The 27,698-nt window shown below is 47.4% G+C and overlaps 3 protein-coding genes across 10 annotated transcripts in view; 2 read left to right on the plus strand and 1 right to left on the minus strand.

Moving 5' to 3' along the window:
• Window positions 1–4,499: 4,499 nt before the first annotated feature.
• Window positions 4,500–7,356, plus strand: LOC120949526 (protein tumorous imaginal discs, mitochondrial). Of its 2 annotated transcripts, XM_049607073.1 has the most exons (6): window positions 4,500–4,829; window positions 4,930–5,138; window positions 5,232–5,839; window positions 5,908–6,187; window positions 6,250–6,313; window positions 7,023–7,356. In XM_049607073.1, exons 1-6 carry the CDS (start codon window positions 4,574–4,576, stop codon window positions 7,181–7,183), a joined length of 1,578 nt encoding a protein of 525 aa, XP_049463030.1. In that variant the 5' UTR covers window positions 4,500–4,573; the 3' UTR covers window positions 7,184–7,356. The 2 variants fall into 2 exon arrangements, with proteins under 2 accessions (XP_049463030.1, XP_040222815.2); XM_040366881.2 differs by lacking the exon at window positions 7,023–7,356 and having other exon boundaries at window positions 6,250–6,932.
• LOC120949527 (DNA repair protein complementing XP-A cells homolog) lies at window positions 7,239–8,505 on the minus strand. Its single transcript, XM_040366883.2, has one exon. The coding sequence runs from the start codon at window positions 8,243–8,245 to the stop codon at window positions 7,403–7,405; it is 843 nt and encodes a 280-aa protein (XP_040222817.2). The 5' UTR covers window positions 8,246–8,505; the 3' UTR covers window positions 7,239–7,402.
• A 316-nt stretch (window positions 8,506–8,821) lies between these two features.
• The window catches only part of LOC120961028 (lysophospholipid acyltransferase 6), a 30,732-nt gene continuing 11,855 nt past the window's right edge, over window positions 8,822–27,698 (plus strand). Inside the window, exons 1-2 of one of the 7 annotated variants that reach the window (XM_040384594.2) lie at window positions 8,822–9,174; window positions 11,602–11,862. In XM_040384594.2, the coding sequence (XP_040240528.2) occupies window positions 11,764–11,862 (99 nt within the window). In that variant the 5' untranslated portion in view covers window positions 8,822–9,174; window positions 11,602–11,763. Of the gene's footprint in view, window positions 9,175–9,251; window positions 9,270–11,601; window positions 11,863–17,710; window positions 17,829–27,698 lie in introns of those variants that run through there. The other 6 variants (XM_049607067.1, XM_049607069.1, XM_049607068.1 and 3 more) reach the window with 6 other exon arrangements.

Raw genomic sequence — 27,698 nt, forward strand, 5'->3', positions numbered from 1 at the left:
AACCTTGCAATTCTTCGTAATTAATTACATCAATTACAATCTTCTTAAAAATAACCGACCTAATAATTTTATTTTTAAGGTTTCTATATCATCTATTTCGAAAATTGTACCTGAAGTGTGTGATCAAATTGTAAAGACACTTCGTGATTACGTTAAAGTAAGTTATTATAACGTTGCTGTTTTTAACTGCATTGTTAACTGGTGGTGGATGCTATTGAGAAACTTAGTTACGCTGCACCCGGATATTAACGCGAACGCCTCTGGTGATTACAGCGTTATAAGACTTTCAGATGATCAAGGAGAAAGTAAAAAGTAAAAGTCCATCCTGGGTTATAATTACTTTTTGAGAAATTGCTGTTGGATTGTTCAATACGAATCTTGACCTTTGGACCTTTGGCCATTTAAGACTGATACGCTAACACTAAAAACTATGATACCAGTCAGCGGCGGATCTAACGGTAAGCGGATTAGGCGTTCGCCTGGTGCCCCGCCGATTTAGGGGCCCCGTAGTTCGCTAGTATGTAGTGTGCAGTTTATATAAAAGTGGCCAGCGTACTAGGGACAAGGGCTACGGAAGTATGGACATTGGGCCCCGGAAGGATGGACATTGGTCCCCAACGCTGCTCCCCCCCTTCCTCCCCCTTTTCTTTATTTAAGTCGACTGTTAAATCTCCCAAGCTGAGTGCCAGTAACCCACCCTACCCCTTGCTCTCCTTTTACTATTTACCATTTTACCATATGCAGGAGGCCTCAATTCGTTCCGCCTAGGGCCCCCGATACCCTTACCCCCTCTTTGAGCTCTCTCTGGTTGATGGAACATTTTATAAATCAGAATAAATTTTATTAGTAGGTATTAATGATGGGAGGGTTGACCCGAACCTATCGGGGCGGAGCCATCCGTAAGGGACCCGGAGTCGTTCGAGTCGACCCGAAAGGTACAAGTAGGTGCAACGACTCCGGTAGGTGCAAGAAAGCAAAAACGACTCCAACCGGTTGGTGCAGCGAGTTCGGGTCGGGTCGGGTCGGATTGAACATACCTTGACGCGATCCGACCCGAACTCGTTGCACCAACGGGTCGGAGTCGCTTATGCTTTCTTGTACCTACCGGAGTCGTTGCACCCGCGGGTCGTATTTGATTCCGACTCCAACCTAGCGCACCCGCTGCACCCACGGGTCGGAATCGATTCCGATTGGCTCGCACCCGACTCCTCGTCGGGTCGAGAAATGAATTGTATGACCCACCACTAGTAGGTATACATTTTGGATCCATTTTACTTTGGATGCAATATGATGATGAGATACAGTAGTAATATTCTTTTAAACTACTTATACTAATATGATAAAAATAGTTACCATACATTAAAGCTTAGTTAATTCATGTACCTCATTTTCTTTAATTCTTTAATTTCTTTCTTTACATATACATTTTTGCGGGGGCCAACATAACCGCATTGCATGTTCTCTCTGTCTTATCTATGCCACGTGACAGCCATAGAGTCCAATTCTTGTCATATAAAGTACACTGCAAATAAGAATGAAATTAAAAAGTGTCCCACAACTACGAAAACCCCTGTATTACTGAAAATTTCAGCCTGAATTATCTTTATTGTATTTTTTTTTTAATTCCTCTAGCAGTCGAGTATCAAATTCTAATTTTAGTTTTTGTTTCGTGCTAGGAGATAATTGTTTCAGTTTATCGTGGAATCCCGCCACGTAAACACTGTCTTCAGATTGGGATAGCTCAGCAACTCTTTCATTGATTTTGGTTACAGACTTTAAAAAATTATTCATTGTTTCGTCACAAATATCGTCCACGTTCTTCCTCTTTCGTGATGTTCGTTGGCGTTTCGTGGAGCTGGTAACTGGTGTCGATTGTGACATTTCAATTTGAGGAGACATAAAAGAATCTTCTAAGTATTCCACCTCCCAAGCGTTTTCATCTAATTGTATAAAATTACTACCGTCGTTCATAGTTGGCACTTCTTCCCGTGGCTCGACAAGCTAAAAAGAACATTTAAAATACATATTAGTTTTTTCTTATACTTACAGCTTCCCTCAACAACTGAAGAATGGCTCAACATATCAAAAGGGTTTGAAGAAAAATGGGGCTTTGTAAATGCGATTGGTGCCATCGATGGGACTCATATAGCCATCCAGGCTCCAAAGAACTCCGAATCAGATTATTTTAATTACAAGAAATTTCACAGCATCGTTATGTTGGCTATAGTTGATGCAAACTATAACTTTTTATTCGTCGACGTCGGCTGTAAAGGCCGTATATCAGACGGAGGTGTACTTCGCCAATCGTCAATATACAACAAATTAGAAAGAAATGAACTGAACATTCCCGAACCGCGCTTCTTATCGCCCAATCATGCTATAAAAACTCCGTACATGCTATTAGGAGATAAAGCGTTTGCATTAAAACCCTATTGTATGAGGCCTTATAACACTCGCAATTCACCCAATGGTTCAGCTGACCGAATGTTCAACACAATACTGTCTCAAAATCGGCAAGTAGTGGAATCCACGTTTGGAATATGGAGTGGAAGGTTCAGAGTAGTACGCAATACAATGTTGTTGCAACCTGAAGTTGCCAATAGAGTTGTGTTGGCCACGGTATACCTCCATAATTTTTTAAGAGCTAGAGCGCATACTTCGTATATGTCACAAACACCCGGAGACAATGACCAATGGTCAACAGTACCGCTAAACAGAATTCCACCACAAACAACTGAAGGCATGACAGCAGTTAGAGACCAACTTAGAGATTATTTTGTGCAACAAATGAGACGCTAAACTAGCAATGTACGGGTCGACCTGCACTTACCGGGTCGAAGTCATCGGTAAATGATTTGGAGTTCTTTGGATATACCAGTTACGTGCAAGCAGGTTCAGTACATACTTGAAAGCATAAACGAATCCGATCCATTGGTGCAGCGAGTTCGGGTCAGATCGGACCAAGGTAGTTTCAAAACCCAGATTGGAATTGCTGCACCGGAGGTTGGACTGAAACTACCTTGGCGCGACCCTACCAGAAATTACGGCACCAACGGGTCAGAGTCGCTAATGTTTTCAAGCACTTACTCTATAATTCCACCCAAACTCGCTAAACCCATGGAATCGCTTTCGATTCTGATTAACTCGCATCCGACTGTAGGTTAAGTCGTGGAATGAATTAGTATGTCGATATATAAATAAATAAATAAATAAATAAATTGTAAAAAATAGGTAAACACTTACAGAAGTTAGACGACTACCACCATCTACGGTGCCCAGAACGAATTTCATAGCATTAAAATAAGGCCACGTGGGCTCTAACACATCCGCAGCACCCGAGCCAGTTATGCGGCTTTGTGTTACTAAGCCGTTGTAATGTCGAAATGAACCTCTCAAAGAAATCCATTTCGATTTCAATTTATCAACAGGAATGTCAAATGACGACGAAATTTTGCGCCATGCATCATCCTGAATGTCTTTATTTTTGTAATACTTCGACTTTGCATTCCATATCGAAGGATATTGCTCGACCTCAGCTATGAATAAAAGAGTGGCGTCTTCCGTCATTTTTACAGACTGAAAATAAAAATAAAACGAATAAGTATTGCCAATTTTTACTCTTGTTTGTTATGAGATTGCGTAAATCGATATTGATGACCTTTGATATTTTGTTGTTACTAAAAGAGAATTATAAATAGTGTAAACGGCTACGGTTGTAGTATAAAACTAATATACCATCGATCCAAGTTATTATAAAATATCACATAGCACCAATGATATTGTTCGCTTTGTAAGGAATGATGTTTGGATACCAATTATATTTCTATACTAGACAACAGCCTATAGCGTCTTCCTGCCTGCTAGCATCAATACCAGCTTTATAATTTTTGTTGGCATTTTCACTATACAAACCTTTATTTTACTATGTTTCTGCTCCATTGCTCTTGTTATTTACGTTTAAAGTGTTGCGTGGAATCGATTTTGGAACTGGAAAAAACAAATAATTGCAATTATCAAAATTAATATCAACCATACAGTCGGAATACGCACGCTTTCACTGAAATGAAGGAGCTGTAAAAAGTAAACACTCGATTGTCAAATGACACAATCTTAACATGTCAAATTCTCTCAGCACCATCGTTCTTTGCGTGCCGAGGAGAATTCTCTCACCGAAAATACTGTCAGTCGCTGTCAAAGCATGCTGTCAGTTATTTTCTCAGCTGCATTCTCGGTGTATGTAGAAACGCTCTTTCGTTTTCATTTTTCTACAGTACGGCTGTCAATTTGTTCGGGATAAGCCCACCTGTATAATAAACCCACTTTGCTTTTTATAATGAATTACAAACTATTTAACTTAATAATATGAAATAATATGGAATAATATGGAACTTAATACCTTTTAGACCGTATAATTCACGATTTCCAAAAACGATTCCCCCCTTCGTGGAGTCGGCTTCGGGTAGCTTCGTGAAGGTTCGGCATTTGTGCTGTCAAAATAACAAATCGCCATTTGACAGTTCATTTGCAGCAATCCCAAAAACACACCGACCAACATCGGACCTTCCGGGAGAAAATGGGTTCGCGAGGTATTCTGCAAATTTTCTCACCGAAAAGCTTTGGCCTCCTGAACGCCCGATTCCCGGGCCGATCTGCCCCGATCGGAGTGGCCGTTCCCGGTGTTGCGACGGTGGGTGCGTGCCATTGCATCATCACGAACCAAAGCCCGATCAGCCGACACTTGTTCACACCGGCAACCACCTCCACCACCGCCGCCGCCGCCAGCGGTAGTGGCCCCAGCCGTCTCCAGCGACCGTCCCCCAGTTCCAGATGTGAGTGGTGGAAGATTGCACCCGGATTACATCATGCTCGATCGATCGGATCGGATCGGCAGGAAGTGCAGCAGCTAATGAGTTCGCTTTCCCCTTCCAGGCAGCACACTGCAAAGCACGCGGTCGTTCTACACTTCAAACATTCTGCATAAAAGCGACTATTACAGCACGCTCGGTGTGACGAAAAACGCGTCGCCGAAGGAAATCAAGAAGGCGTACTATCAGCTGGCGAAAAAGTACCACCCCGACACAAACAAGGACGATCCGAACGCGGGGAAGAAATTTCAGGAAGTTTCCGAAGCGTACGAGGTTAGCAACAGGACCGATGTTACATAATGAAACAAAAAACTAAGGAAAAACAACAACAAAGTTAATCGCACGATCTCTTTACCCGTCTCGTAGGTTCTGAGCGATGAAACAAAGCGCCGTGAGTACGACACGTATGGGCAGACGTCCGAGCAGATGGGACGTGCGGGCGGTGGACCAGGGCCGGGTGCCGGGCCGCAAGGATTCTCCCAGAACTGGCAGTTCCGTTCGACCATCGATCCGGAGGAGCTGTTCCGCAAGATCTTCGGCGATGGGGGCTTTCAGACGGGTTTTGACGATTACAGCGACTCCAAGTTTGGGTTCGGCGGGGCTCAGGAGGTGATGATGAATCTTACCTTTGCCCAGGCGGCCCGGGGCGTCAATAAGGACATCGACGTGAATGTGGTCGATACGTGTCCGAAGTGTACGGGATCGCGGTGCGAACCGGGCACCAAGCCGGGCAAGTGTCAGTACTGCAATGGCACTGGGATGGAAACCATTTCGACGGGGCCGTTTGTGATGCGTTCGACGTGCCGCTACTGTCAGGGTACGCGGATGTACATCAAATACCCGTGCCTGGAGTGTGGAGGCAAGGGTCAGACAGTGCAGCGAAAGCGCGTCACCGTACCGGTGCCGGCCGGAATCGAGGATGGACAGACGGTGCGGATGAATGTGGGCAGCAAGGAGATTTTCATTACGTTTAGGTATGTTCACGGGAATGGGGGTTTTCTTTCTCATTCTTTAATGCGGAACGCTTTGTTCTTTTCGGCAGAGTGGAAAAGAGTCGCTATTTCCGCCGGGACGGTGCGGATGTGCACACGGACGCGAATATTTCCCTCTCACAGGCAATACTCGGTGGCACGATACGCGTGCAGGGCGTGTACGAGGATCAGACGATACAAATTACGCCCGGTACCTCGTCGCACACGCGAATAACGCTCACCGGGAAGGGACTGAAGCGGGTGAATAGTTACGGTAGCGGAAACCATTATGTACATTTGAAGATTCAAATTCCAACCAAGCTTACACCGAAGCAAAAAGCCCTTATACAGGTAAGGGAGGAGATTGTGAAGCCTGGAAGATGTGGTTGAATATTGACGGTTCTTTTTTTCAGGCTTACGCTGAACTGGAGGACGATACACCCGGACAGATAATGGGTGTAACGTTTAAAACCGACGGTAAGTCCTCCTCTTCGGGCTCAAGCTCTAGCAGCGACTCCTTCACATCCTCCTCCTCCTCCTCCTCCTCCTCCTCCTCCTCTTCCACCTCATCCTCCTCCAATTCATCCTCCACCTGGTCCTCATCGAACGTTTCCGACAAGCACACGCAAGGGGCCCGCGATCAAGAAGGCTACGACACGTACAAACCGCACGATCCGACCGACACACACGAATACCGAAAGGAGCGGTTCGATTCTCGATTTTACTACGCGCTCGGCGCATTGCTCGTGATGGGTTGGTTCGTGTACTACACGCACCAACAGACGAACGCACAGTTCGAACGCGACCGGCTGGAAGCACTCGAACGGCAGCGGGTAGCCCGCGGCGGCTACAAGGACGTCACGCAACCGTTCGATGAGGCCTAGGCGCCGTGTTCAACACACAGCCTCAACTAACTTCCAACCATCCAAGCAAGCAACGATTGTTAAGTGGTGCTGTGGTGTAGGGAGTATGCGTTTGTTATTGGTGAAATAGGGTCAACAGAAGAACAGAGTGTTGTTTTGAATTCGAAACGAAAAAAAAAGGAAAGCAAGCATAGCTCAATAAACAACCAAACAACAGCAACCACCCTTAACAATCGTTGTTTGATTCTTTTTAAGCGTACTCCGGACAGAGGTCGTGTTCTAACGAAAATGCATCACCATCCTCCCTCGGGTCCTCGTTACAGGTGGAAAAGTGTGCTACGCGGAGCCACAGGAGCTGACGGACATTGTGCGTGAGGCGCTGAAAGATCGTAAGCCCCTCCCGACGTCGAGCGCTGAGGAACCGGCGGCCACGCCAAAGACGAAAGAAGAGGAGGAAGCGGCCAAGACGCGTAGCAGCAATTAGAGTAGCTTAAAGCGGTAACACACAGTTTAGGGAAAGATAAAACACAGCAAGCAAGTCCGTTAACTTCAGCTTCCTCTCTTTTGGAGCTAAAATTATCTGTTTTAATGATAATTATACAAAAAAGAAACACACATAATACAAAAATCAGCGTAAATGCCTAGAGAAAGAGAGAATGTGTTGGCCTTAGCATGCTAGTAAGAAGAACGGCAAGGAAAGCCTTTACATTTTCTCGTACGTCTCCGAATGTCCGCAGGTCTCGCAGGAGCGCGTGTACGTATCGTCCGCCTCGTTGTACACCTCCGAATCGCCGTAGGAATGTACGTGCGCCTGAACCGTCTTGTCGTACAGACTGCTTCGCACGTCCATGCGCAGCTCCTTCAACCGTTTGTTGTACTTTTTCACCTTCGCCACTTCGCGCTTCTCCTCACGCTCCTCCTTCTCGCGCATCAGCTTTTCCTCGCTGCCCCACACCTCCAGCGCGCGCTTTTCAATCTGCAGGTGAAGGTACAGCTTCATCTCGCCCCACCGCACATTGTGCGGGTTCTTGCGACTGATAAACTTCAGCACGGGCTCGCGCCGGTCGAGATCGCAATCCTTCAGCAGATACTCCTGCTTAGCCTCGGTGCGCGTGATTAGCGAATGCTGCCCATCCGGCTCACGGCACGCATCGCACACGGAATAGTCGAATGTGGTCAGCAGGTAGGAATCAGCAAACCGGTCCCCACACTCCAGACATTCATCGTACTCGATGGGGACGGGCACGGCGTCCGACTCCGGCACCGGTTCCTCCTGCTGGTTCGCCTCTTCCTCGGTCGGATTGGTGCGCTGTTCGATCAGGAAACCGCCGCCACTGTCCACGTACTTCGTACCGGACACTTTGATCACATTGTTCACCGAAACGGCCGTTTCCGTCGGCTGCTTGCGGTCCGAGCTGTTGTACGGGTGGGTTAGGAGGCGGGCCTGCCGCAGATTGATTGCCTTCTGACGATTTTCCTCAATACGCCGGCGCTGGTAATCGGAAAGGTGTTCCTGCTTCGAGGAGGAGTCGCTCGGCTCGCTCATTTTGCATTGGCGTCCTGTGCGGTATCCAGCCGGAGACAAACGAAGATTGTGAAATTACACCGTAAACAAACACCGTTCGGTCTTGGAGCGCTGTCAAGCCAAACTCGAAAGCGCGCGGGATGGGAGCACGAGGAAGGGGACAATTAATAAATGGAAAAGTGCGTGTAGTTTAAGGAAATGTTTACAAATACAGCTTACTTAAGGATATTGTAGTTAAATTGTGATTTTTAAATAATTTTGTGGACTTTGTTTTTCATCGATTATTTTCCGCTGTCAAAATTGTCGACGAACAGCAAATGTCAAACTGCCGTCAGTGATGTCAAACGGGCAACTCACAATGAACAATTTTGCTAAAATGAAAAAGTACTTTTAAACCCTCTTTTCATGAGAAATCCTTTGAAATAAAGTGAATGTGTAAGTTTTTTGTATTTTTCTCGCCATTTTACACATAGCGAAAGCTTTTCTTCATTTATATATCCATTTCCACCCTATTATTCGAGCTAATCTGTCATTGTCGCTTGCCATGAGCCAACCTCGCCACAGGTACACATTCACAGAACGAAACAGCAGCGAACACCACCACCAAAGCACAAACATCAGTGAGCGCTGCGAGACGGGTGTGAACCTGCAAACCTAGCCTCTTCCGAGCGGTCGTGACCGGAATCATGAACCATTTTCGATAGTCGGTCGGGTCGAAGGTGCAAAAGAAAACGTAAAGAATTGCGAACAAAATCAGTAACAACGCGCGCTTGTGTGTGTGTGTGGGTGTCCGGCAAAATTAATCCTCGCTTTTTAGCCCACCAATCTGAGGGATTGTCCCACAGCCGAGCGAACCGGCCCAATTCCGTGCAACAACCCAGTCGCCTTCCATAATCGTGTGTTCACACGGGCGCACGGCAACAGAGAGCGGTGTGCCGCAGCATCTCGAAGTAAGCGCATGTGTCACGGCCAAATTTTACCAGATCCACTCTCCTCCTCCTGCTTCCCTCCGAGACGACCAAGACACGACGACGGTCGTTACGGGGTAGTTTTTTTCTTTCATTTTGCTTTTTATTATTATTGTGTGTGTGTGTGGGGGTGGTGTAGAGTGAAAACCACGGGCACCGAGGGCTATAGTAGGTGAATCGGGAACGACAGGTCAGTGCAATCGAGTCGAAAGACGTCCCCGCGAAGGAAGGGTTCAAAGTAGGCTTGGGCAATTTGATTCTTTTCAGTGAACGCGTGCGATGTAGTTCGTTCAGTATGATGAACTGAACGCGTGCGGTAGGTCAGTCGCTCAATTGGAGCTAAGTACCATTTTTAAAAATATCATGTTTCATTTTATCGAGATTTTAATGCAAGAACAGAAAATTTTGCTTTTAATGCTGCATTTTTAATTATAAATACAGTCAGTCCGAGATACGCGGTTCATGCATAACTAGGTAACTAGGTTTTTACATTAAACCATTTATGTATAACAATTCATGCAGAAAATTTGAAAATTTCTGGTTTTTAAGAGGCTCTCAAATTTTTGGTAAAACAGTAATTTATCTTGCATTTGAGAATCCTTTGAGCCAATTATACTAATTGCACACAAGAACTTAGAAAACGTAGCTCGAGTACAGACTGTATATACTTAAGTTGATTTGTAACGAAAGCTGATCTAAACGAGTAAAATCTACAAGCTTTCTCTTTTATGTTGCTGTGCGCTTAACGAGTTCTTTTTGTGCGACTGAACTAACTGAACGCGCGTGCGACAGTGTGCGACAAGAGTTCTTTTGGTGCGGTAGTCTGCGACTGACCCCACTGAATACGAGTGCGGCAGTGTGCGACTGAACTAACTGAACGCGCGTGCGGCAGTGTGCGACAAGAGTTCTTTTGGTGCGGTAGTGTGCGACTGACCCAACTGAATACGAGTGCGGCAGTGTGCGACTGAACTAACTGAACGCGCGTGCGGCAGTGTGCGACAAGAGTTCTTTTGGTGCGGTAGTGTGCGACTGACCCCACTGAATACGAGTGCGGCAGTGTGCGACTGAACTAACTGAACGCGCGTGCGGCAGTGTGCGGCAAGAGTTCTTTTGGTGCGGTAGTGTGCGACTGACCCCACTGAATACGCGTGCAGCAGTGAGCGACCGAACTAACAGAACGCGCGTGCGGCAGTGTGCGACAAGAGTTCTTTTTGTGCGGTAGTGTGCGACTGACCCAACTGAACACGCGTGCGGTATGTGTGCGACTGACCCAACCAAACATGCGTGCGGCTGTGTGCGAATGACCCATCGGCTATGAGTGTTCTTTCTCACTCAGCACTCACTTAGGGGTCAGTGTGCGGCAAGAGTTCTTTTTGTGCGGCTGTGTGCGATTGATCAATCTTACCACGCTAGCAATATGTGCATTCTTTCTCGCGCAAAGTGCGATCGATCTTCTTGTGTCGTTGTGTGAAACAAATTCTGCCGACCCAAAACGAATGTTTTTTTTTTCGTTCAGTCTATGACACCGACAGTTATCTTGCATCTTGTTCAGAGCACATTTCAGTTAGTTCTGTATGCGTGCGGAAGACCTACCCGTTCACTTTTTCGCGTGCGGCGATCAACCGCACACTATAATGAACTGAGTGTGCGGCATAGGTCTCGCACAATTGTCCCATGCCTAGTTCAAAGCCCTCACCGCCAAAGGCAAATCATTCTTCCATTCGCGAGAGAAAAGTCGGCAAAAGCAGCAGGTGTGTGTGGCTTACTGTGTGCGAGTGTGTGCGAAACGCGGGAGTGTGTGTTGTTGATTTGTTGTGTTGCATTACATAAAAAAGAGCAGATTTTGCTGTAAAAGCTGGAGAAGAGATCCTTTCGCACCGTCCTTGCGAATTGCGACGCACAGGTGTGTGCGTGAGTGTGTGTGAGTGCGAGCGTGCATTTCCTGTTGTTCGCAGCAGGCGCTGGCTTCGTTCCATTGTTGTGTCCTCGCGAGCCCAGCGTTGTGTCAGTGAGCACGCGGGGCCATTTACCCCATACCTGGCACCGCACTGGTTGCGCGCGTGGGAGCGAACGGAACGGAGCTAGATAAATAGAGCACCCGCGCACCCACCCCACCCGTCGCTCAGGCGGGATTAGTAGACAAAGGCGTGTGTGAGCGAGCGAGCGGTAGTAAGAATAGAAGGGCGGCCAGGGCAGGTGCCCGTTTCGCGCTTGTCATCGGAAATCATCCGATCTCGCCCAGAGCCGGTTTCGAGCGTGTGTGTATGTGTATGTTTGCGCGATAGTGTGTGAGTGAGTGTCGAGACGTTGGGGGGAGGGGGGATTGTGCATTATCGTATCTTCCACCCCTTCATAGCTACCGTGTCCCATTGTCCAGCTTGAATCGCTTATATCGTGTGCCCTTCCCAGCAGGCAGTAAACAGTCGGCCAGTGAAGAGGGCAGTCGTGCCGTGGGTTTGAGACCGCCGGGCCCGAAGACTCGCAGACTCGCTGACGGCGGCGAGCGTTCTACCCCCATCCACCACCACCGCGCCCACCCCACAAACGGCGAGGCAGCACAACATCAACAAGATGCAACAAATAGCCACCATCATCGGGGCGAACGCCTACTACGATGGAAGCCGCGTGTTCACCTGGCTTGCCGACATGTGCGGCCTGTCGGTTGATTTGGTAAGTGTCCCTTTTTCTTTCTGCCCATAAGAAACAAGCAAATCGATGGGCATCTACCTTCTGTTTCCTTTCCTGTTCTAAATACGATGCAGAGATGCGAGTGTGTTTGTGCAGTGATTTGAGTTGAAATAATTAACCGCCGCAGCTCTCGGTGTGTGACCGCTCTGTGTACACTATGGTGCACCACCCCAGCGCAAGATGTCGACGAAAAAGCGACGGGAAAACGATTTCGGATATCTTTTTTTTTGTGTGTTGCTTTCTTTGCTTCCGTTGTTTTTCTCATCCTGCTGTGTGTGTGTGTATGTGTGTGTCTCAGTGGTGCTTTTTCGCCCGATGGTGGGGCGTCATTTTCACTTTGCTCTCTCGCCTTTTCGGTGGGACGCGCAAGGGGACTTGCATCAACACACCACAGCACAGCGACACACAATCATCTCCGCTTTTCCGATTGGAGCTATCTTTAGGGTGTTGCTGGCTTTACTTGACCGGCATCGATTTTTCCCTCAATTTTCCAGCATCGCGAGCAGCAGCAGTAGTAGTGGCACGAGATGCTCCCGAGACACAACACTGTCAGAGGAAATTCCGGCGCTGGTCGTTATGGCGGCGGTCGAGATCGGTTTTCATTCAAAAAATGTGCCAAAGTAAGCTGGGGGAGGAGAACATTTCGACACATCGTTAACTCATAGCTTGCTCTGTCTAATGGTTCATAAAGTTGTTTATTTCTGTCTCTGTTTATATCGATAAATCTTCTGTTCAAACTTCTGTTCCGTAAACATCGAGCAAATTATCACACAATTACAAGCTTCTTCGCCACTGGGGGAAAAACAAATAACGCAAATTTAATTTTTAATTACCAATTTAATGATTTCGTTCTTCTTCGTTATGCAAAAAGCATTTCAAAAGCTCGGCAATTAATTTAAACAATTCATACAATAATACAATGCATTGTGAAGCGCCTATTTGGAGCATTATTAACAGCAGTTCAAGCTGAAAACAGAAAAACACGTGCGAAGACCCAGGATGGGTTTCGTGCATTTTCACACCTTTTTCTTTTTCCCCATCCATCTGAAAAAATTATCACAAATTTGCTAAAAACCTCCGCACACACACACACACACACACACACACACACACACACACACACAGAGGTACACATAGTGAGGGTACTTCAACAAAAAAACACGCAAACCTCTCACACAACCCCTCAGAGGTGGCAAATTTGTCTTTCAATATCTAATCATTGCAACGACGCAAGGTTTTTTTTCAACTTCAAGATAAATGGCTTTGCACCCGACACCCGGGGGAACTCGCTACTAAAACGAGTAAGCAGAAAAAAGGGCGGCAAAAGCATTTTGGGAGAAAAATGGGTTCACATTTATTATTAGCGACAAGTTTATCAACTGTCATAAATTAATCAACGGTTGATAAGTTTATCATGCTGTTTGCGTCGTTTGCATTTCGTTGTGGGCATTTTTTCTCTCTCTCTCTCTCCCTATCGTGGTTGGGCCAGTCAATGACCTTGCAAAATTGGTGTGTATGTGTATGTGTGTGTGTGATCGTGATAAGCGAAAAATCACCCTTAAAACATACGGTTGTGCTGCGCACGAGGCAGAGTAGAGAAGGAGGAGGAGTGTTGTACCCTCTTTGTGCTCTCTAATCAACCTGAAAATCCCCCCATCCCGCCGGGTCCTATTACAAATGGGGCGCTGTCAAAAGTTGCTCCGATTGGTGCTTGGTGGTGTGTACTCTGCCGAAGCAGCACGATGTTAGTGATCGTATTCGCACTCCTCCCAAACAATCTCCCGAGCCCGGGTTTGGGACGTGTAGTTGATAAATATGACCTTCCACGGCCACTGCTGAGATCCACCTACGACGCGCGGTTACCTCTCACGAAAGCGGCGGAGCAGCCGGGCCCGAGTGTATAGCTCTAATCGAATAATTTATGCATCACGCTAATCCCCCGACGAGTGGGGAATCACTGGAACTTACACTGCACCAATGTAGTCGGCAGTCGTCGGGAGTAGTTTCTTTTGCAGCAACAGCACCAGTTATAAGCCTCTTAAGGGAGCGGCGCGAGTCCTTTTCATCGTCCCAAGACGAATGACAAGCGATTCTCGTCGCTTTATCGTTCTGCAACTTGTGTTCTCTGCTTTGCTCGCTGTCACGCCCCGCTGGGGTGAAGGTCGCGAGGGAGGAAGGACGCTTTTGTGCCACGACAAAAGAAAAGTCATCTGGCAAATCCGCCACTGCAATGCGTCCACCCGCGAGTGCTCTCTGTTGAGACGACCCTTTTTTGTGTCTGTGTGTGTGTTGCCGCCGTCGTCTTTTGTTGATGAGTGAAGATGAAGGTGGAAGAAGGATCGCAAGGCATGCCCCCCCCCCCCATCCCTCCTCCCTATTCAGTTTGAAACTACTGATGCTTTCGATTTCATTTTTGAATATTCCCACTGAGACGACGACCCACGATGTCGGTGTGGGGGATGACTTCTTCCTTTTTCCCCGGCGTCACGCGAACCATGACGATGCGCATCGGATCAGCGAAAGCTTCAAACAAAATGCTCTCCGTGCTCTGTGCTGCTGGTCCTGACAGGGGAATTACTATTCAACGATTACTATTATCTTACACACACGTGCACAGCGACATTGTAACGAAAGGGGGAGGGAAAACTTACAATTAACTCCAAAACGGTGACAAACGCGTCGGTTTTGTTTGTTCGGGAGAGAGTTTTGTTCCATTTTTCTAACGTGTTTAGAAATACAACTGCGCAACAATAGAACGAATCAGAAAGGCCCCGGAGTCGTCCTGACCGTGGTGTAGCTGCCTGCTGATTAAACTATTCGCCCTTGCCAGACACATCATTAAAGAAAAGCGCGCGCTTTCACGAGGGAAACACACTTTCTCCGACCCCCGCGGCTTGGGAATTTTTAATTTCTTTCCACCCCCTTCCATGGGCACGGCGCATACCTCAGTGACCTTTGCAGCCCTGGCAGACCCGAACGAAAACTACTTTCGATTTTTCCCGACATTGAATTGCCCCTTTAGCACCGAAAACACGCGACCCGTCCCGTTGCGTGGCGCTTATGTCATAGCCGGTTGGATTTTGTTGCTGCTGCAAAAAAACGCCCAAATGTGGGCCAACATTGATTTTAAAGTAACACGAACCCGTTCGACCCCCCTCCGCCCTCTGTTTGTACTCCATTCCCCACCATCGACTTTGGGTTGAGAAGGAGCAAAAACACTTTCAACACTAAATCCATCACAGTCGGCGGTGGTGGCGGCGTTGAGGCGTCCAATAGAGTTGAAGCCACAGGTAGTAAAACGGAAAAGGGAGAGAGACGGCCCAATAGAGTGTGAGTGTATTAGTGCACTGTGTAACCATTACGGGCAAATTGTGACAAGGTTATTGTGCAGTTGTCGAAACTGTCGAGTCGCGGGATACTTCTTGCAGTGGCGAAGTTTGGCAGCATAAAAATGGCCATCGTGTGCAGGCGCTGTTTGAGCAATAAAGTTACAAAAGTCCTCCGTGTGTCCGTCCGCGGTAGTGTGTGTAAAAGTGTGAAGAGCGGGCATTTGGCGCTTTACTGCGTTGTGTTGTAAAGACGAAGAAGGGCTAAATGTTCTCCCACTGGGGAGAAGGGGAGCTGTTTTAAGTCTTATTACTGACGTACCGACGACTGAATAAAAAGGTTGGTAAATGACCCCTCGGGCGTGTCTCACAACTGGCGCAGTGCAAGGGTATTTTGGAGTTCGAGTGTTGGAGTACTTCTAGCACGATGTAAAATTCTAACTAGAATTGTGACAAATAGTTCATTCACTTTGAAGACTCTCCTCCATTCTACAAACAAGCCGTGTACAGTCGGAATGGTTGTGTTGATCTTACAGGGTTTTCCAGGAGTTCTCATTGCTGTGGGACACTTTATTGACTCTTTCCAATGTGAAATGAACCTAATGTAATGGGAATTGGACTCTATAGTACGCTTGTTGGACAAATCTAATAGGAATTTCTAAGGCGCTTGCCCAAAAAGGGTGCCAGAGTCCAATTTTCACCATATGAAGTTCACTTCCCACAAGATAGAGTCAAGAAAGTGTCCCACAACTACGAGTTCCCAGAAAAACCCTGTATTGCAACAATTCGGATGAATAATCAATTGTCTGCAATAGCCACTGTATTTTCACTGATTCACTTGAGTTTAATTAGTTCATTTCGTACAATAATTGAGTCATATTGACCGTCCGCAAGCTGCCACAAGCAATGAGATGATTCGCTCAATCTATTGTAGCCTTACGTTACAGTGCGATCGAATTACATCACCGAAAGTAACAACATCGTCACCATCATCCACCACCAACACACGATCCTCATCATCATCATCATGCTCACCAGGCCGGCAGCTTCATTAGCATTATTTCCTTCTCATCAGCACACCACCGTACGAGAGTGCCATCGAGGAACCACGTTACATTCACGTGGCTTGCGGAGGCAGCAGCCTCTGGGGGGAGGATATGAATGTCCACAAGATGCAGATGCGCCCGAGAGGAAAATCGTCGATCGCGCGCAATCGTACGATACTCTCTTTCTTGTTTTGGTTTTGTTTCTTCTGCTTTTACTGCCGAATTTTGTCATCCAAACCAACAGTCGGCGGTGATGATGATGGTGCGTGTGGTTGGTGATGACGGTGGCATTGAGAATTAAAAATAACAGTTCATGAGTTCACCTTCGGGGTGCTTTTTTCCTTCTTCTTACGCGCTCGGAGTACTCTACACAACGCCGTACAGAGGGAGAGCGGATGGACATGATCTCCACTTCAGCAACGCGTGCGGGCCGGGCATCGTACGATCAGCTGCTGCTCGCTCGCACATGCGCGCAAGTGTCGGGGTGGTGCGGTGCGTATTGCCGCGTGCACGTGGACCTGGGTGTGTGGGACTGTTGGGCTGTGATCTGTCGCACGTGATGTCATGCCCGTTGTAGGTATACTGGCTGGAATGCCACGGCTTTGCGGTGATCGGTTCAAGTCTTGCCGGCCGCCATCTTCTATTACCATCTGGACGTTAATTTGAATGCGTTAACCATTTTCATCGTGTTCTTGTGGTGCGAATGATTTCTCTTGCTTGCTTACAGTAGTCCCCTTGAACCTTTTGGCCCTCTTTAACCCCACACTACTCCCTCTGTTCTTTGTTACAAAGCGTTTGTTTACGGTTGGGCAAAGATGCATCATTAATGCAACCAGGTTAGTGCGCGAATTGATTAACATTTCGCGCTACAAAAGGGGCTTATTTTACGAAAACGGGGGGTAGGTAGGCGACAAAAACCCAAACACACCCAAATGTGTAACTGATTCATTTATTTAACTCGTGACAAACACTCACACACACACACAGGAACGAGTGGACCGGAATCTAAAATAACTCAATGATGACAACAACACACCAACGTGACATCACACTCGTTTGTTCGGAATAGGTCACAACTCCTCAGCCCCCGCTCCAGCGTTGTGGGTATGACTAATTGAGTGCACCGCGTTAGGGGGGAGAGAGCAGGGATAGAATGTTTAAAGAGAAGGGGAAGGGAAGGGGCTTTAGAAACAACAAAAGGAAGGGGTTGGAAATCGAACGATGCGTGTTTGAGTGTGTGGCGGCCACTCGCGATCTCGCGTTCCAAAACAAAGCACCACAACAACACACGCACACCACTACCACCATCACAAGCAGCAGCAGCAGCGGGGACTGTGTATGGGTGTGCTTTTTCCAAATGCAGCGATCGCGCGTGCCGCTACCCCATCCACCACCACCACCACCAACCCCGTTAAGTTAAGGTGTGTGTGGCACGAGAGTGTGGCTGGAGGCGGTAGCAAGTATCGAAAAAGCGCGTTTAGTATACGCGTGGAAGTCTTGGAATTAAGCGTTCGTTTTGAGGCGGTGCAGTTCTTGTTGTGTGTTTCGTGTGTGTGTTTGTGTTGTTAATAGATAAGTGCGTGTGATTTAAGGAAACTTTTGTGAGCGTTAAAGTTTGATGTTCAAAGCACAGACGACTCGGTGGGCAACTTGTGACGAGAGGAATAAAGAAAAAAGCACGTCTAAAGGAGGGCAATCAGCTGAAGAGCCAGTCAGTCAGTCGTGATTGTTGATGCGTTGTTCAAACCAGCGCAAACCAGACCCGGGCCGGCCTTAATTGATGGGGCCAGCCCCGTGGCGGCGGCGGCCCCCCTCTCTCTTTCTCACACACTGTTCAAGTGCATCATTCGCAGTGCAGCATTTCCCTTAATTGCCTTTCGCCCGTTGGTTGTGATAAGGCGTGTTGTGCGTCGCGGAAATACGAATACGTGGCTTTTGCCCCATCTCGTGTCTTTGATTTACACACTTCTCAAGTACTTCTGGAAAAGATAGTGATGATTTCGATCTTAAACCGAGGTTTGTCCTCTTCTCGCCGCGATCGATAAGATTGTGGTTCCGGCAGTCACCATTTCCTGCCCTGTCTCTTCTCTGGGGCAGAACTCCACCATTTTGTATTAAAATGGCAACCATCGCTGGTAGTTTTCAGTGCGCTTTGCGATTTCACTCCCACCGCCACACAACGCACTACTCTTCTCATCTTCTTCGGGCGCGTTTGTCGCGTTTGTCGTGTGAGGCGCAATTTAATCGATGACATCATCGCTCTCAACACTCTCAAAAGCAAAAACAAAACACAACACAAAAAAAAGGTTTACCAACGAAAACCGGATGGAAGGAGTCGGCGGTCCGTAGGCCCAACTCCGGTAATGTCCCGCCGTGCGAATGTCACGCCCCGGTGTGTCTGTGTGCCCGTTGACTTTTTGCGTAACGACGACGCGATTCCCCCCCCCCCCCCCACCCCTCTCTTTCCCCGCAAAAGCTGCCCGTTTTCCGGTGTGTGTGTGTGTGTGTGTCTGTGTGGAATATTTTATTTATATTTGGCCGAACGCCGCGAGCGCGCCAAAGAAGCAAACGATTTAACCCGAAAACGCCCAAAGGCAATCAAACGTACCAATGCCGATAAAGTGTGTGTGTGTGTGCGTGATTGAAGGGTGGAGGAGGTTATTGGGGGGCTGCTGTTTTGACGCTTTTCAGACGCCAGCACGCGACCTTTCCGCATGTCGTTTTTTGGAAATCGGTTCGTTAATTGCGCAAATGTTTAAATTTTTGGCCCTGATTTATGATTTCTCGTGCGCAAGACTCTGGTGAGGAGGGGGAGCAGTGGGAGTCGCATGTAACTTAGAATTTTGCACTAACCTAAAAGTACACTTATGGGAGGGAGGGGGATGAAATTCCAGCACGTAATGAAGTGGGAGGTTTTTGAAATGCTCCACTCTCGCCCGCACTCCCTTTTAATTATACACCAAATCAATACACGCGAGATTGATCGGGTGTTTGGAAACTGCCACCCACATCCCTTACCACACACACACACACAAACCTGTTGGAAAAATCCGCAGGCGAAAACCGTAAAACTAACACACGCCTTTGCTCCTTCCTCGCCCTCCTGGCACGCGTTTTTGGAATTTCTACACCAAGGTTTGACACAGCTTCCTTAGAAAAGTGCAAAACCAACGCAACCCCCAACCAGCTGACGAGTTTCACACGCATTGTGTTTGGCATTGGTTCACCAAACTCACCCCCCCCCCCCCCCCCCCACGCGCACGCCAGATGTGTGTTGATTTTAGTATAGCAAGCGGTCGTTCATTATTATCGTCGTCATTCTACTACTATCATGTATGCAAAATTTTCCACCCCAATTCCTTTTGATGGTGGTTCTGGGCCCCCCAACCCTTCCCCTTCGTTCGACGGGAGAGGCTTTTGGGTGCGATTTTTGCACACTCGGCACACAACGCGGTCGACCGACCCCCTTTTCCCCTTGTAGTTGTATCTCATTATCTGCATTGCATTGCGATTAAAACTCGCTATCTAAAATTCAGGTGTGTGTTTTGGTGGCTGTGTGTAAGGTTGGTGTTAGTTCCCTATTTCCCCAAGCAACAAATAATTAGTCACAAGCAGCAGCAGAAGCAGCAGTAGCAGCAGCAGTATGCGGTGTTATCAGTTCTAATCTAAATTCTCTCCCCCCTTAAAGTCCACCAGCTCAACTTCGACCTTCCCAGCGCAAGCCGCCATCGAATGTGGGGCGATTTCGTAACCAATCCCTTTGTGTCCGTCAATCAATGTCATCCTCTTCGTTCGTTTGGTCGCTCGCTCGCTAGCTACTAGCCTAATCACCATGTCCGGCTTGTTGTGACCGGCTTTTGAAGTAGATAAGCTGTCTAAATCGCTTCGTTTTCCTCTAGTCTGCTCAAAGAAAAAGCCTCCTCCCTTGCGTTGCCTGCTGGCGCTTGCCATATTTACCCCCATGCGGTGGTGAATGAAGAAGCAGAGACAAGGCAGTAGTCGTCACTTTAGTTAGAATCGTTCCTATCTTTTTTGTGTGTCTCGTTGTTGTGCGAAAAAAAACAACCAACAAACGACGAGTGTGTAGAGCGCGCTTTGTGGTGCTTGCCGGTGGTTTAGAGCTTTGGATGATTTTATCCTCTTTTATTCTTTGTGGCCGTCTCTAGTGTTTGGGATGCTTTTTTCGCCCCATTTTTCTGTTTTTGGACAAAAGCTTCCCTTTAAGAGTTTGTTTAATTTCCTGTGCTTAATGCAGCACTGTCGCTGGGCCGTTTTCCTCCACTCCCGCTGGAAATTGATACTGTTCGCTTTGCTTGCTGCTCCTTCTCTTCATCCCTCCATTTGGAATGTGTTTAAACAAGCGCCACCAAATCGATGTTGTTTTTTGTTTATTGACATTGAGAGAGCGACACACAGTAGTATTAGTAAGGGTGGGTCCACCACCACCAACACCAGTCGTTAAATATTCATCAAGACTTTTAAGAGAGGAACCCTTCGATTACACTGTGTCGGGTTTAACTCTGTTTGTGTCGTCATCCGGTCCCGTTTTAATGGTTTTGCCTTTTTGGTGGTCTTCAAAATGTGCTTCAAGTGTCGTTGGAAAATCAATTCTCGCTCTCTATCTCTCTGCCATCTGTTGACGTCACGGCGCGGGGCGGCGCAGTGTTGTGGTTTTTTCATCTCCTAAGAAAACTCCTGGAGGGTGGGTGAGCTTTATTTTATGATTCATTTTGTTGAGGAGCTCACTCAGACGTCCTTTAGCCTTTTTTTGGGGTGGGGGGAGGTGAACAGCTACAGCTCACTATCTTATACGACCTCACGGCGATAAACCTCTTCTCTAGAACGACTGCTTCTTCAGCTCACCATACGTTTGGCCAAAAACTCAGTCAAAGGTTGTTTAAAATGTGCCACTTTATGTGCCTAGAATTGCGGGTGTGTGTGTGTGTGTGTGTTTATCGTTCCCAAAAAGCAGGCAACTTCTTCTCTCTCTGACTCTGCTCACTGCGGATGCGAAGAAAATGATTAAAAATGTATTCGACACCGCTCGTCGTCGTCCTTTGAAGATGGCGTTTGTGTGTGTCCTTCACGATGAAAGGGATATCTTCTCCCGATGAAAGGGCAAACACAAAAAAACAGCTTCACTGCATCAACACACACCCACTCATACATAAACCAGGCAAACCGGCACTGAAAAAGCGCACAGCTTTTGAGTTTTGTGCCCGAAAATAAAAAATAAAAACCAAAACACCTCGACACAGACATATAATGCTGGGGGCTGGGCTGGGAGAATAGTCGGTCATTGGTTCACCCACCGAATTGCGGCATTTTTATATCGCATAGCGATTGATCGACGTGTTGTGTTTCTTTCCATTTTTCAACAAAACTCCCCCATTCTGAAATTCTGAATGACAACAGCTGCAATTTTTCTGGGTTGGCTGGTGGGTGGTGGTGGTGGCGTTGAGTGAAATGTGTGTTTTACTCCCCAGGACGATAGAATTGGCAGACAGGCAGGCAGGCAGGGGCTGACAAGCGATCTAAAGAGAAACAGGGATTTATTTTTGGCGAAGGGAAATTGTGGGGTTTTCCCCATTTCCCCGTTTTTTTGGAGTGTTTTTGTGGAGGCAGTAAAAGCTCACACGTAAAAAAAAGCACTTCTTGGACACACTATCTAAATGTGGATAATTTGTCCACATCAATTGTAGTGTATAAGAGTGAGAGAGGGGGAAGAGAGGGTGACTCGTACTCCCCTAATTTGGACGCTTCAAGTCTAGCCACCGTCTAGGAAGTTAGTTTATGGTACGTTTTTCTTCAAGTTTGCTTTTCCTCGTTCTCCCAATGCCGGACGGTAAAGCGACATGTATAATTAGTACTCACACACAGAGGGAGAGAGTGAAAGAGAGAGAGTAAGCAAACGTTTACCGAAGGGCGTCTCATGGTCGGTGGTACTCTGGTTGGTTGTTGCCTTCCCCGGCCGGAGTTTGTGGAACGGGTTGGAAAAGCCAAGGCCAGTGTTACCGTCGTTTTTTCCCGCCCATTTGTGTCTCTGCTCGTCGTGAGCAGCACTGGTTACTACAATCTCGTGCTGCCCCCTCCCCCGCTCCGTTTTGTATGGTTAGGGCAAAAAGCGCCTACCCGAGCAGTCCTTGGGCGGTCCGCTCCCCAGTCCCTAAACATTCCTTCCAACATTGACGCACACCACACAAACAAGCGCTCGTTATAGACGCCCGTCGTCGTTGTCGTTGGGTCTCACATATATACATATCTACACAATTTGGAGGTGTTATGGAAACGGGTTAACTTTTGACCTTCTCTCCTGTTACCCCGTTTCGTTCTTCGTACGGCAACGGTATGAATTTGCGTCGGTTAAAATGCCGTCCCCCCGTTAAATGAGAAGCATCGGCACCGCAAAAAGATGCACTTTAGGTCACCATTCACACACACACACACAAACAAAAGGAAGGAAGAGGATACGGGGCAGCGGCAGCATATATGACATAATCAAATTCATATGCCCACTTTTCCACTGACCGTGTGCTCTTCTGTGTCCTCTTCATCAATCCATCTCAAAGGAAGGAAAGGGAAAAACTCAGCCCCGCACACACACACACACACACACACACACACACACACACACACACACACACACACACACACACACACACACACACACACACAGCCACCAAGCTTCTCCCCAAGAAGGTTCGTGTTGTTCGTTAACCTTCTAACCTCAACCTCATCAATGTCACCCGATTAAATGCTGCTGCTGGTGGTGGTGGTGATGGTGTGTACACATGCGGGAAATGTCGAAGCACGAAGCAACGGAAAAACGAAAGGAAAAAGCCTCCGGTACACTAAGAAGGAAATGGAAAAGCTGCTGTGCTGCCTGTGGTCGGGGCGGAGGAAAAACAAAACTGTTGATGGGCGGGCTGCTACTTGTACCGCACGTTCCGTCCGAGCAAATGATGGGATGGGAAGAGAAGCGAAAACGATGAATTAATGGGCTTTCGCTTGGTTGGTGGGGAATTTTCTCCCGGTCACATCACACCCAGGCAGGCACCGACAAGCATTTTGCCCCGTGACGTGACTTTTGATGCGATGAAATGAGCGAACCACGAAGAAGCAGGTTCTAGTGGCATCTTTTTGGCAATGGTAAAAACGCATTAATTTTTCGAATGATGGTGTCCTCCTACAGAAGGTGACACCTTGCCGATGATTGAAATTAATTCATTTATGGTGTGTTTGTGTGTACCTTTCATGCTCTCGGTGTGGTCCATTTCTCTTGTAAAGTTTCCGTTGGTATCAGGTTACTGTTGTACACAACTCCCCTTCCAATCATTCATCCTCAAAGCTCAAACCTGAAGAGTGACCTTCACTCTTGGAAGAAGTATACTTTTACTTAACGCCATCCGATGGAAAGCCTTTTTGCGCCTTGCTACACTACTACGCAACGAAACGAAATGGAGAAACGGTGTGGTCCTATCGATTGTTAAAATAGGTCAATCGATTTGCATGCAAAGCTTTGTAGTAGTGTGCGGGGGACGAGACACCGTCTTCTACATCCTGCGAATCAAAGGCCTGGCCAAAGTACATTCTTGCTGTGCGTGTGCTGGAGACAGAGCAAGAGCGAAAGAGAGAGAAAGAGAGAGAGAGAGAGAGAACGAATGATCGAGACCTAATAGGGGGTTTCTCCCTTTTTCAGTTGACTTTATTATTTGCTGCAAAGTGGTGTATGATCCACCTCTTCTCGAGTTAAAGTCAAATAAGGCTAGCAAAGGGCCACCCTTGGCAAATCCCAATCTAAAACACTTCAACCTTACAGGGCCGACACACTGTCGGAAACATGATTAGGCAGTGATTTTAAACGTCTAATTGCCATCGGGTCATTTTCAAACTTCTCGCCTCCCTTCCTTGGTGGACGGCACTTTGCCATTGGGGGGTTGGTTGAATTGAATTTCCCAAAGTTTAAGGTCCGTTTTGTTGGCCTGCGCCTTTTTGCTAGCAGACCAAAAGTTTATCGAACTTATCAAATATGAATCCCCATTGCTATCAATCAACCATGCACAGACCCAGCACCACCCCTTCTGATGATGCTGATGATAGACAGAGGGATCGAGCAGAATCCGGCGTGCTTATCCCATTTCCTGGGTGTGTGTCTGTGTGTTTCTAGACAAGCTTTTGGGACGTGGCCCGTAGTTCGTTCGCTCGTTCGCTCGCTCGTAGAAACTTTGACCCAAACTTAATCCTTCGGGGGATTTCCATTTAGCAAGAGCGCGCAAGAAGGAAGCTCGCTTTTCTTTCGCACACAGTTTCTCGACCATTTCGGGCTTCTGGTTATGGTACAAATGTTCAACACGTGTAAAGAGAAAACTGGAGTACACGCACACGTACCACACTACCTGGGTTACAGGATTAATCTTCATTATTGCGTTTATTGCGTTTCATCTGCACGAAAGCGAGAAGAAGATCCTCCTCCCTACCTACCTGGTGGTGGTGGTGTGCGCTGTATCCTCTCACTTCCAACGCTTCTTGTGATGCAAAACCACCGCACCAAGAAACCAGGGAATTCCAGGGAAACCCAACATTTTCCCGGCTTACGGCAACGGTGTGCTCTGCTTGTACGGGGTGAGCAGCTTGTTATTTCTTTCCCTCCTTTCCACTCATCAGCTCCGAGCTCCTTGCGAAGCTCTTTCGAGACACACACACACACAGTGCAAGAACCTCCTGAAGGAAATTGGAAATGGTCTGCCATGTGGCTGCTGATGACTCCGGTTTTGGGAGGGAAGGGGAAGACGGGGAAAAGAGAGCCCGTAGGGTTGTTCGCGCTGACTACATTATCCTTTTGCCTTCCAAAACTCTCTACGCTCATCCTAGAAGGTGTGGCGGCGACGAGAAGGACGCGTGCGTGAAGAAAATTCAAATGAAACTTCCATCCTTCTCTTCCTCTCTCGTTCTCTCTCATCGCCTTGGCGAGACACACTGTCCACTGACGAGCTTTCTTTTAGCCCCACGGCTCCTTTGCCGGCCCGGCAACGCCAGCAGTTATCACATTGAACGGAGGAAGTTTTGTGACTCTCTTTCCCTCCTCGTCTCTCTCTCTCTCTCTCTCTCTCTTTCTCTCTCTCTCTCTCTCTCTCTCTCTCTGGGGAGACTGTTGCCCTCGCAAACTGTTGAATGGTAGACGAAAGGTCTGTTACGCGAAATTATGCGAATCATACAGAGCGTGTTTGATGGCTGTGGAATCGCATGGTTAAGAAGAAGTGCGCCCAGAAGTACTTGCGCCATGGATGTTGAGGAATGGGAGCAACAAATAATGCTCGCCTTGCGTTTTAATTTCTGAGGGGGTTAAATATGATGAAGAGAATCAGTTTATCTACATCATATACTAGCTTTTCCAAATATTCCAATGTTAGTTTTGTTAGCCCAAAGCATGGTTTCAAGACGTCATCAAAATGTGATTTTCTAATATATCTGTTGTTGTCTGAACAATTCTTTAAGGTCAACGTTTCCCACCTAAAAAGGTCCAGGTCTCAAACACCAATCTAAAAGCTCGAGTTAATCCACCATCACCATCTAACAATGCAAAACTCGGCGTGATCCTCGTCTGAAACGTATTGCATAACACAGGACCAATATGTTACTGTTCTTTTGGTCCCGAATCCTTCCTTCCCTTCCTTCTCTCTGATGCTAAAGAGAGGTCACGGACGCACAAGAACGCCTTTAACCCCCTTCGATGCGCCAGCACGCCCTGTCCTGTCCGCTCGAGCTAGAGCTAATGAATTTTCCTCCATCTCAACCCTTCCTCCTCCTCCTCCTTCTTCTTCTGGGGGAACTGAAAGATACACGTAAAAAAAGGACTCGATGAATAGTAATTTGGTTCGATGTGAAAGCAACATGTCATTACTTTTTTGACACCGCCAAACGTCCGGAGGGCCAATGTTCGAAGAGCAAAAAAGGAGGACACGCAGAACGCACAAACACCACAGATCAGAGATGAAAGTTGAACTCGAACATAAGGATGCGCGTCTCGGCGGCAGACGGTGCGATTTCTAAGAGAAGAACCATCATTGCCAGGCCCTGCCCCGGCCCGTGTTCTTGTGCGCTGTCCCGCTCCATTCGCAACTTAATTATCATTCGGTCCGCTTTGCGATTCGGACGAACTTTTACGACCTTATGGCACGCAACCACACCACCAGTTCTGAGGGGGGAGGTTGATTGTGAATGTTAATTCGAAAAGTGGCATCTAAATATTGCCCATTTGCTGCTTCTGCTGGGCGGGCGTGTGGAAGCGGCAACAAGAGAGCGTAGATAAATTAACGCACCCGAAATTGATCCCAGTGGACCGTTATGGAGTAGTAGATAGAGTGTAGTGTGGACACAGACACACACACGCACACATTCGTAAATGGGACAAAAGGAGTTGACCCCACACACACCCAATAACAACACCTGTTGCATACTTTATCGCTTGAATGCGTTTATTCTTGCGCCATGGAAGTTGTTTGTTTTTTGCGTTTGGTTTAAACGCGCATGAAGCAATGCATGAAAGGAGCAGCAGCAATGGTATGAAACAGTAATTGGTCGTGGAAAATGGCAATTTCCAGAGCAATGTGAATGGCTTGATGTGGGGGCCCCGTGGTAAATAACAAAGTCGTTCAAATGATATGATATGTCGTTACATTTATATGGTTGGCTCGACTTTGTGTGTGTGTGGCTTTATTTATCATTTCAAATACATTTTTATTTGCTCAACAGACGACGACCACACTGTGTCTAAGTCTCTGAGTAAGGGTAGAATAAAGCCATCCAATGATTTTAACTGCATTTTTTGACCGTTTTTTGCTGGCGCACATATTGAGGGGTGTCCTTTTGGCCGCGGCGCACCATCACCATCAATACCATTGTCAACCATTTCGAGGGTTGACTTTTATGATGACTTTTTGGTGGGTTATTCCAAGTTCTGGTTCTTTTTTTTCTTGCACTGCCACAAGAACCTCTCGCCCTGTTGTTGGTGTTTGTTTACAGAATTCCGATTCTCCCATGCTCTGTAATGCAGTGGGAAAAGCGAGCTGCTGTTGTGGTGGCGTCACAAGAAAGCGAACACGACCAGCTGCTGCCACTCTTGCCTTTCGATGGCGACGCTTTCCACGATGGCCCGCCATTTTGGCACCCGAATCCTACTCCCAAGGGACACCAACGCAACAGATAGACGACGACGACGACGATGGCGACGATGGTGACGGCGTAGTAGTAGTAGTACTACTACTACAACACTCTAGCCTCTGGGAAGAAACACAGCAAATGGGGAAGGATATAATATCCTTCCATACACCTTACCTCTGCCCACCCAAAACGTATTCCTTGCGTACTGTGTGTGTGTGTGTGTGTGTGTGTGTGTGTGTGGGCGCGTGGTGTGGTGTAGGCGGGCGTCACAATTCCATTTCGTTTC

This window comes from Anopheles coluzzii, chromosome 2 (assembly GCF_943734685.1).
Source record: "Anopheles coluzzii chromosome 2, AcolN3, whole genome shotgun sequence".
In the NCBI taxonomy this organism is placed as follows: Eukaryota; Metazoa; Arthropoda; class Insecta; order Diptera; family Culicidae; genus Anopheles; species Anopheles coluzzii.

Coding starts and splice junctions, on each gene's coding strand:
- LOC120949526 (XM_040366881.2), top strand. CDS start 4,574: ATGGGTTCGCGAGGTATTCTGCAAATTTTCTCACCGAAAAGCTTTGGC. Junction 4,830..4,929: donor ACCGTCCCCCAGTTCCAGAT/GTGAGTGGTGGA, acceptor TTCCCCTTCCAG/GCAGCACACTGCAAAGCACG. Junction 6,188..6,249: donor AGCAAAAAGCCCTTATACAG/GTAAGGGAGGAG, acceptor TCTTTTTTTCAG/GCTTACGCTGAACTGGAGGA.
- LOC120949527 (XM_040366883.2), bottom strand. CDS start 8,245: ATGAGCGAGCCGAGCGACTCCTCCTCGAAGCAGGAACACCTTTCCGAT.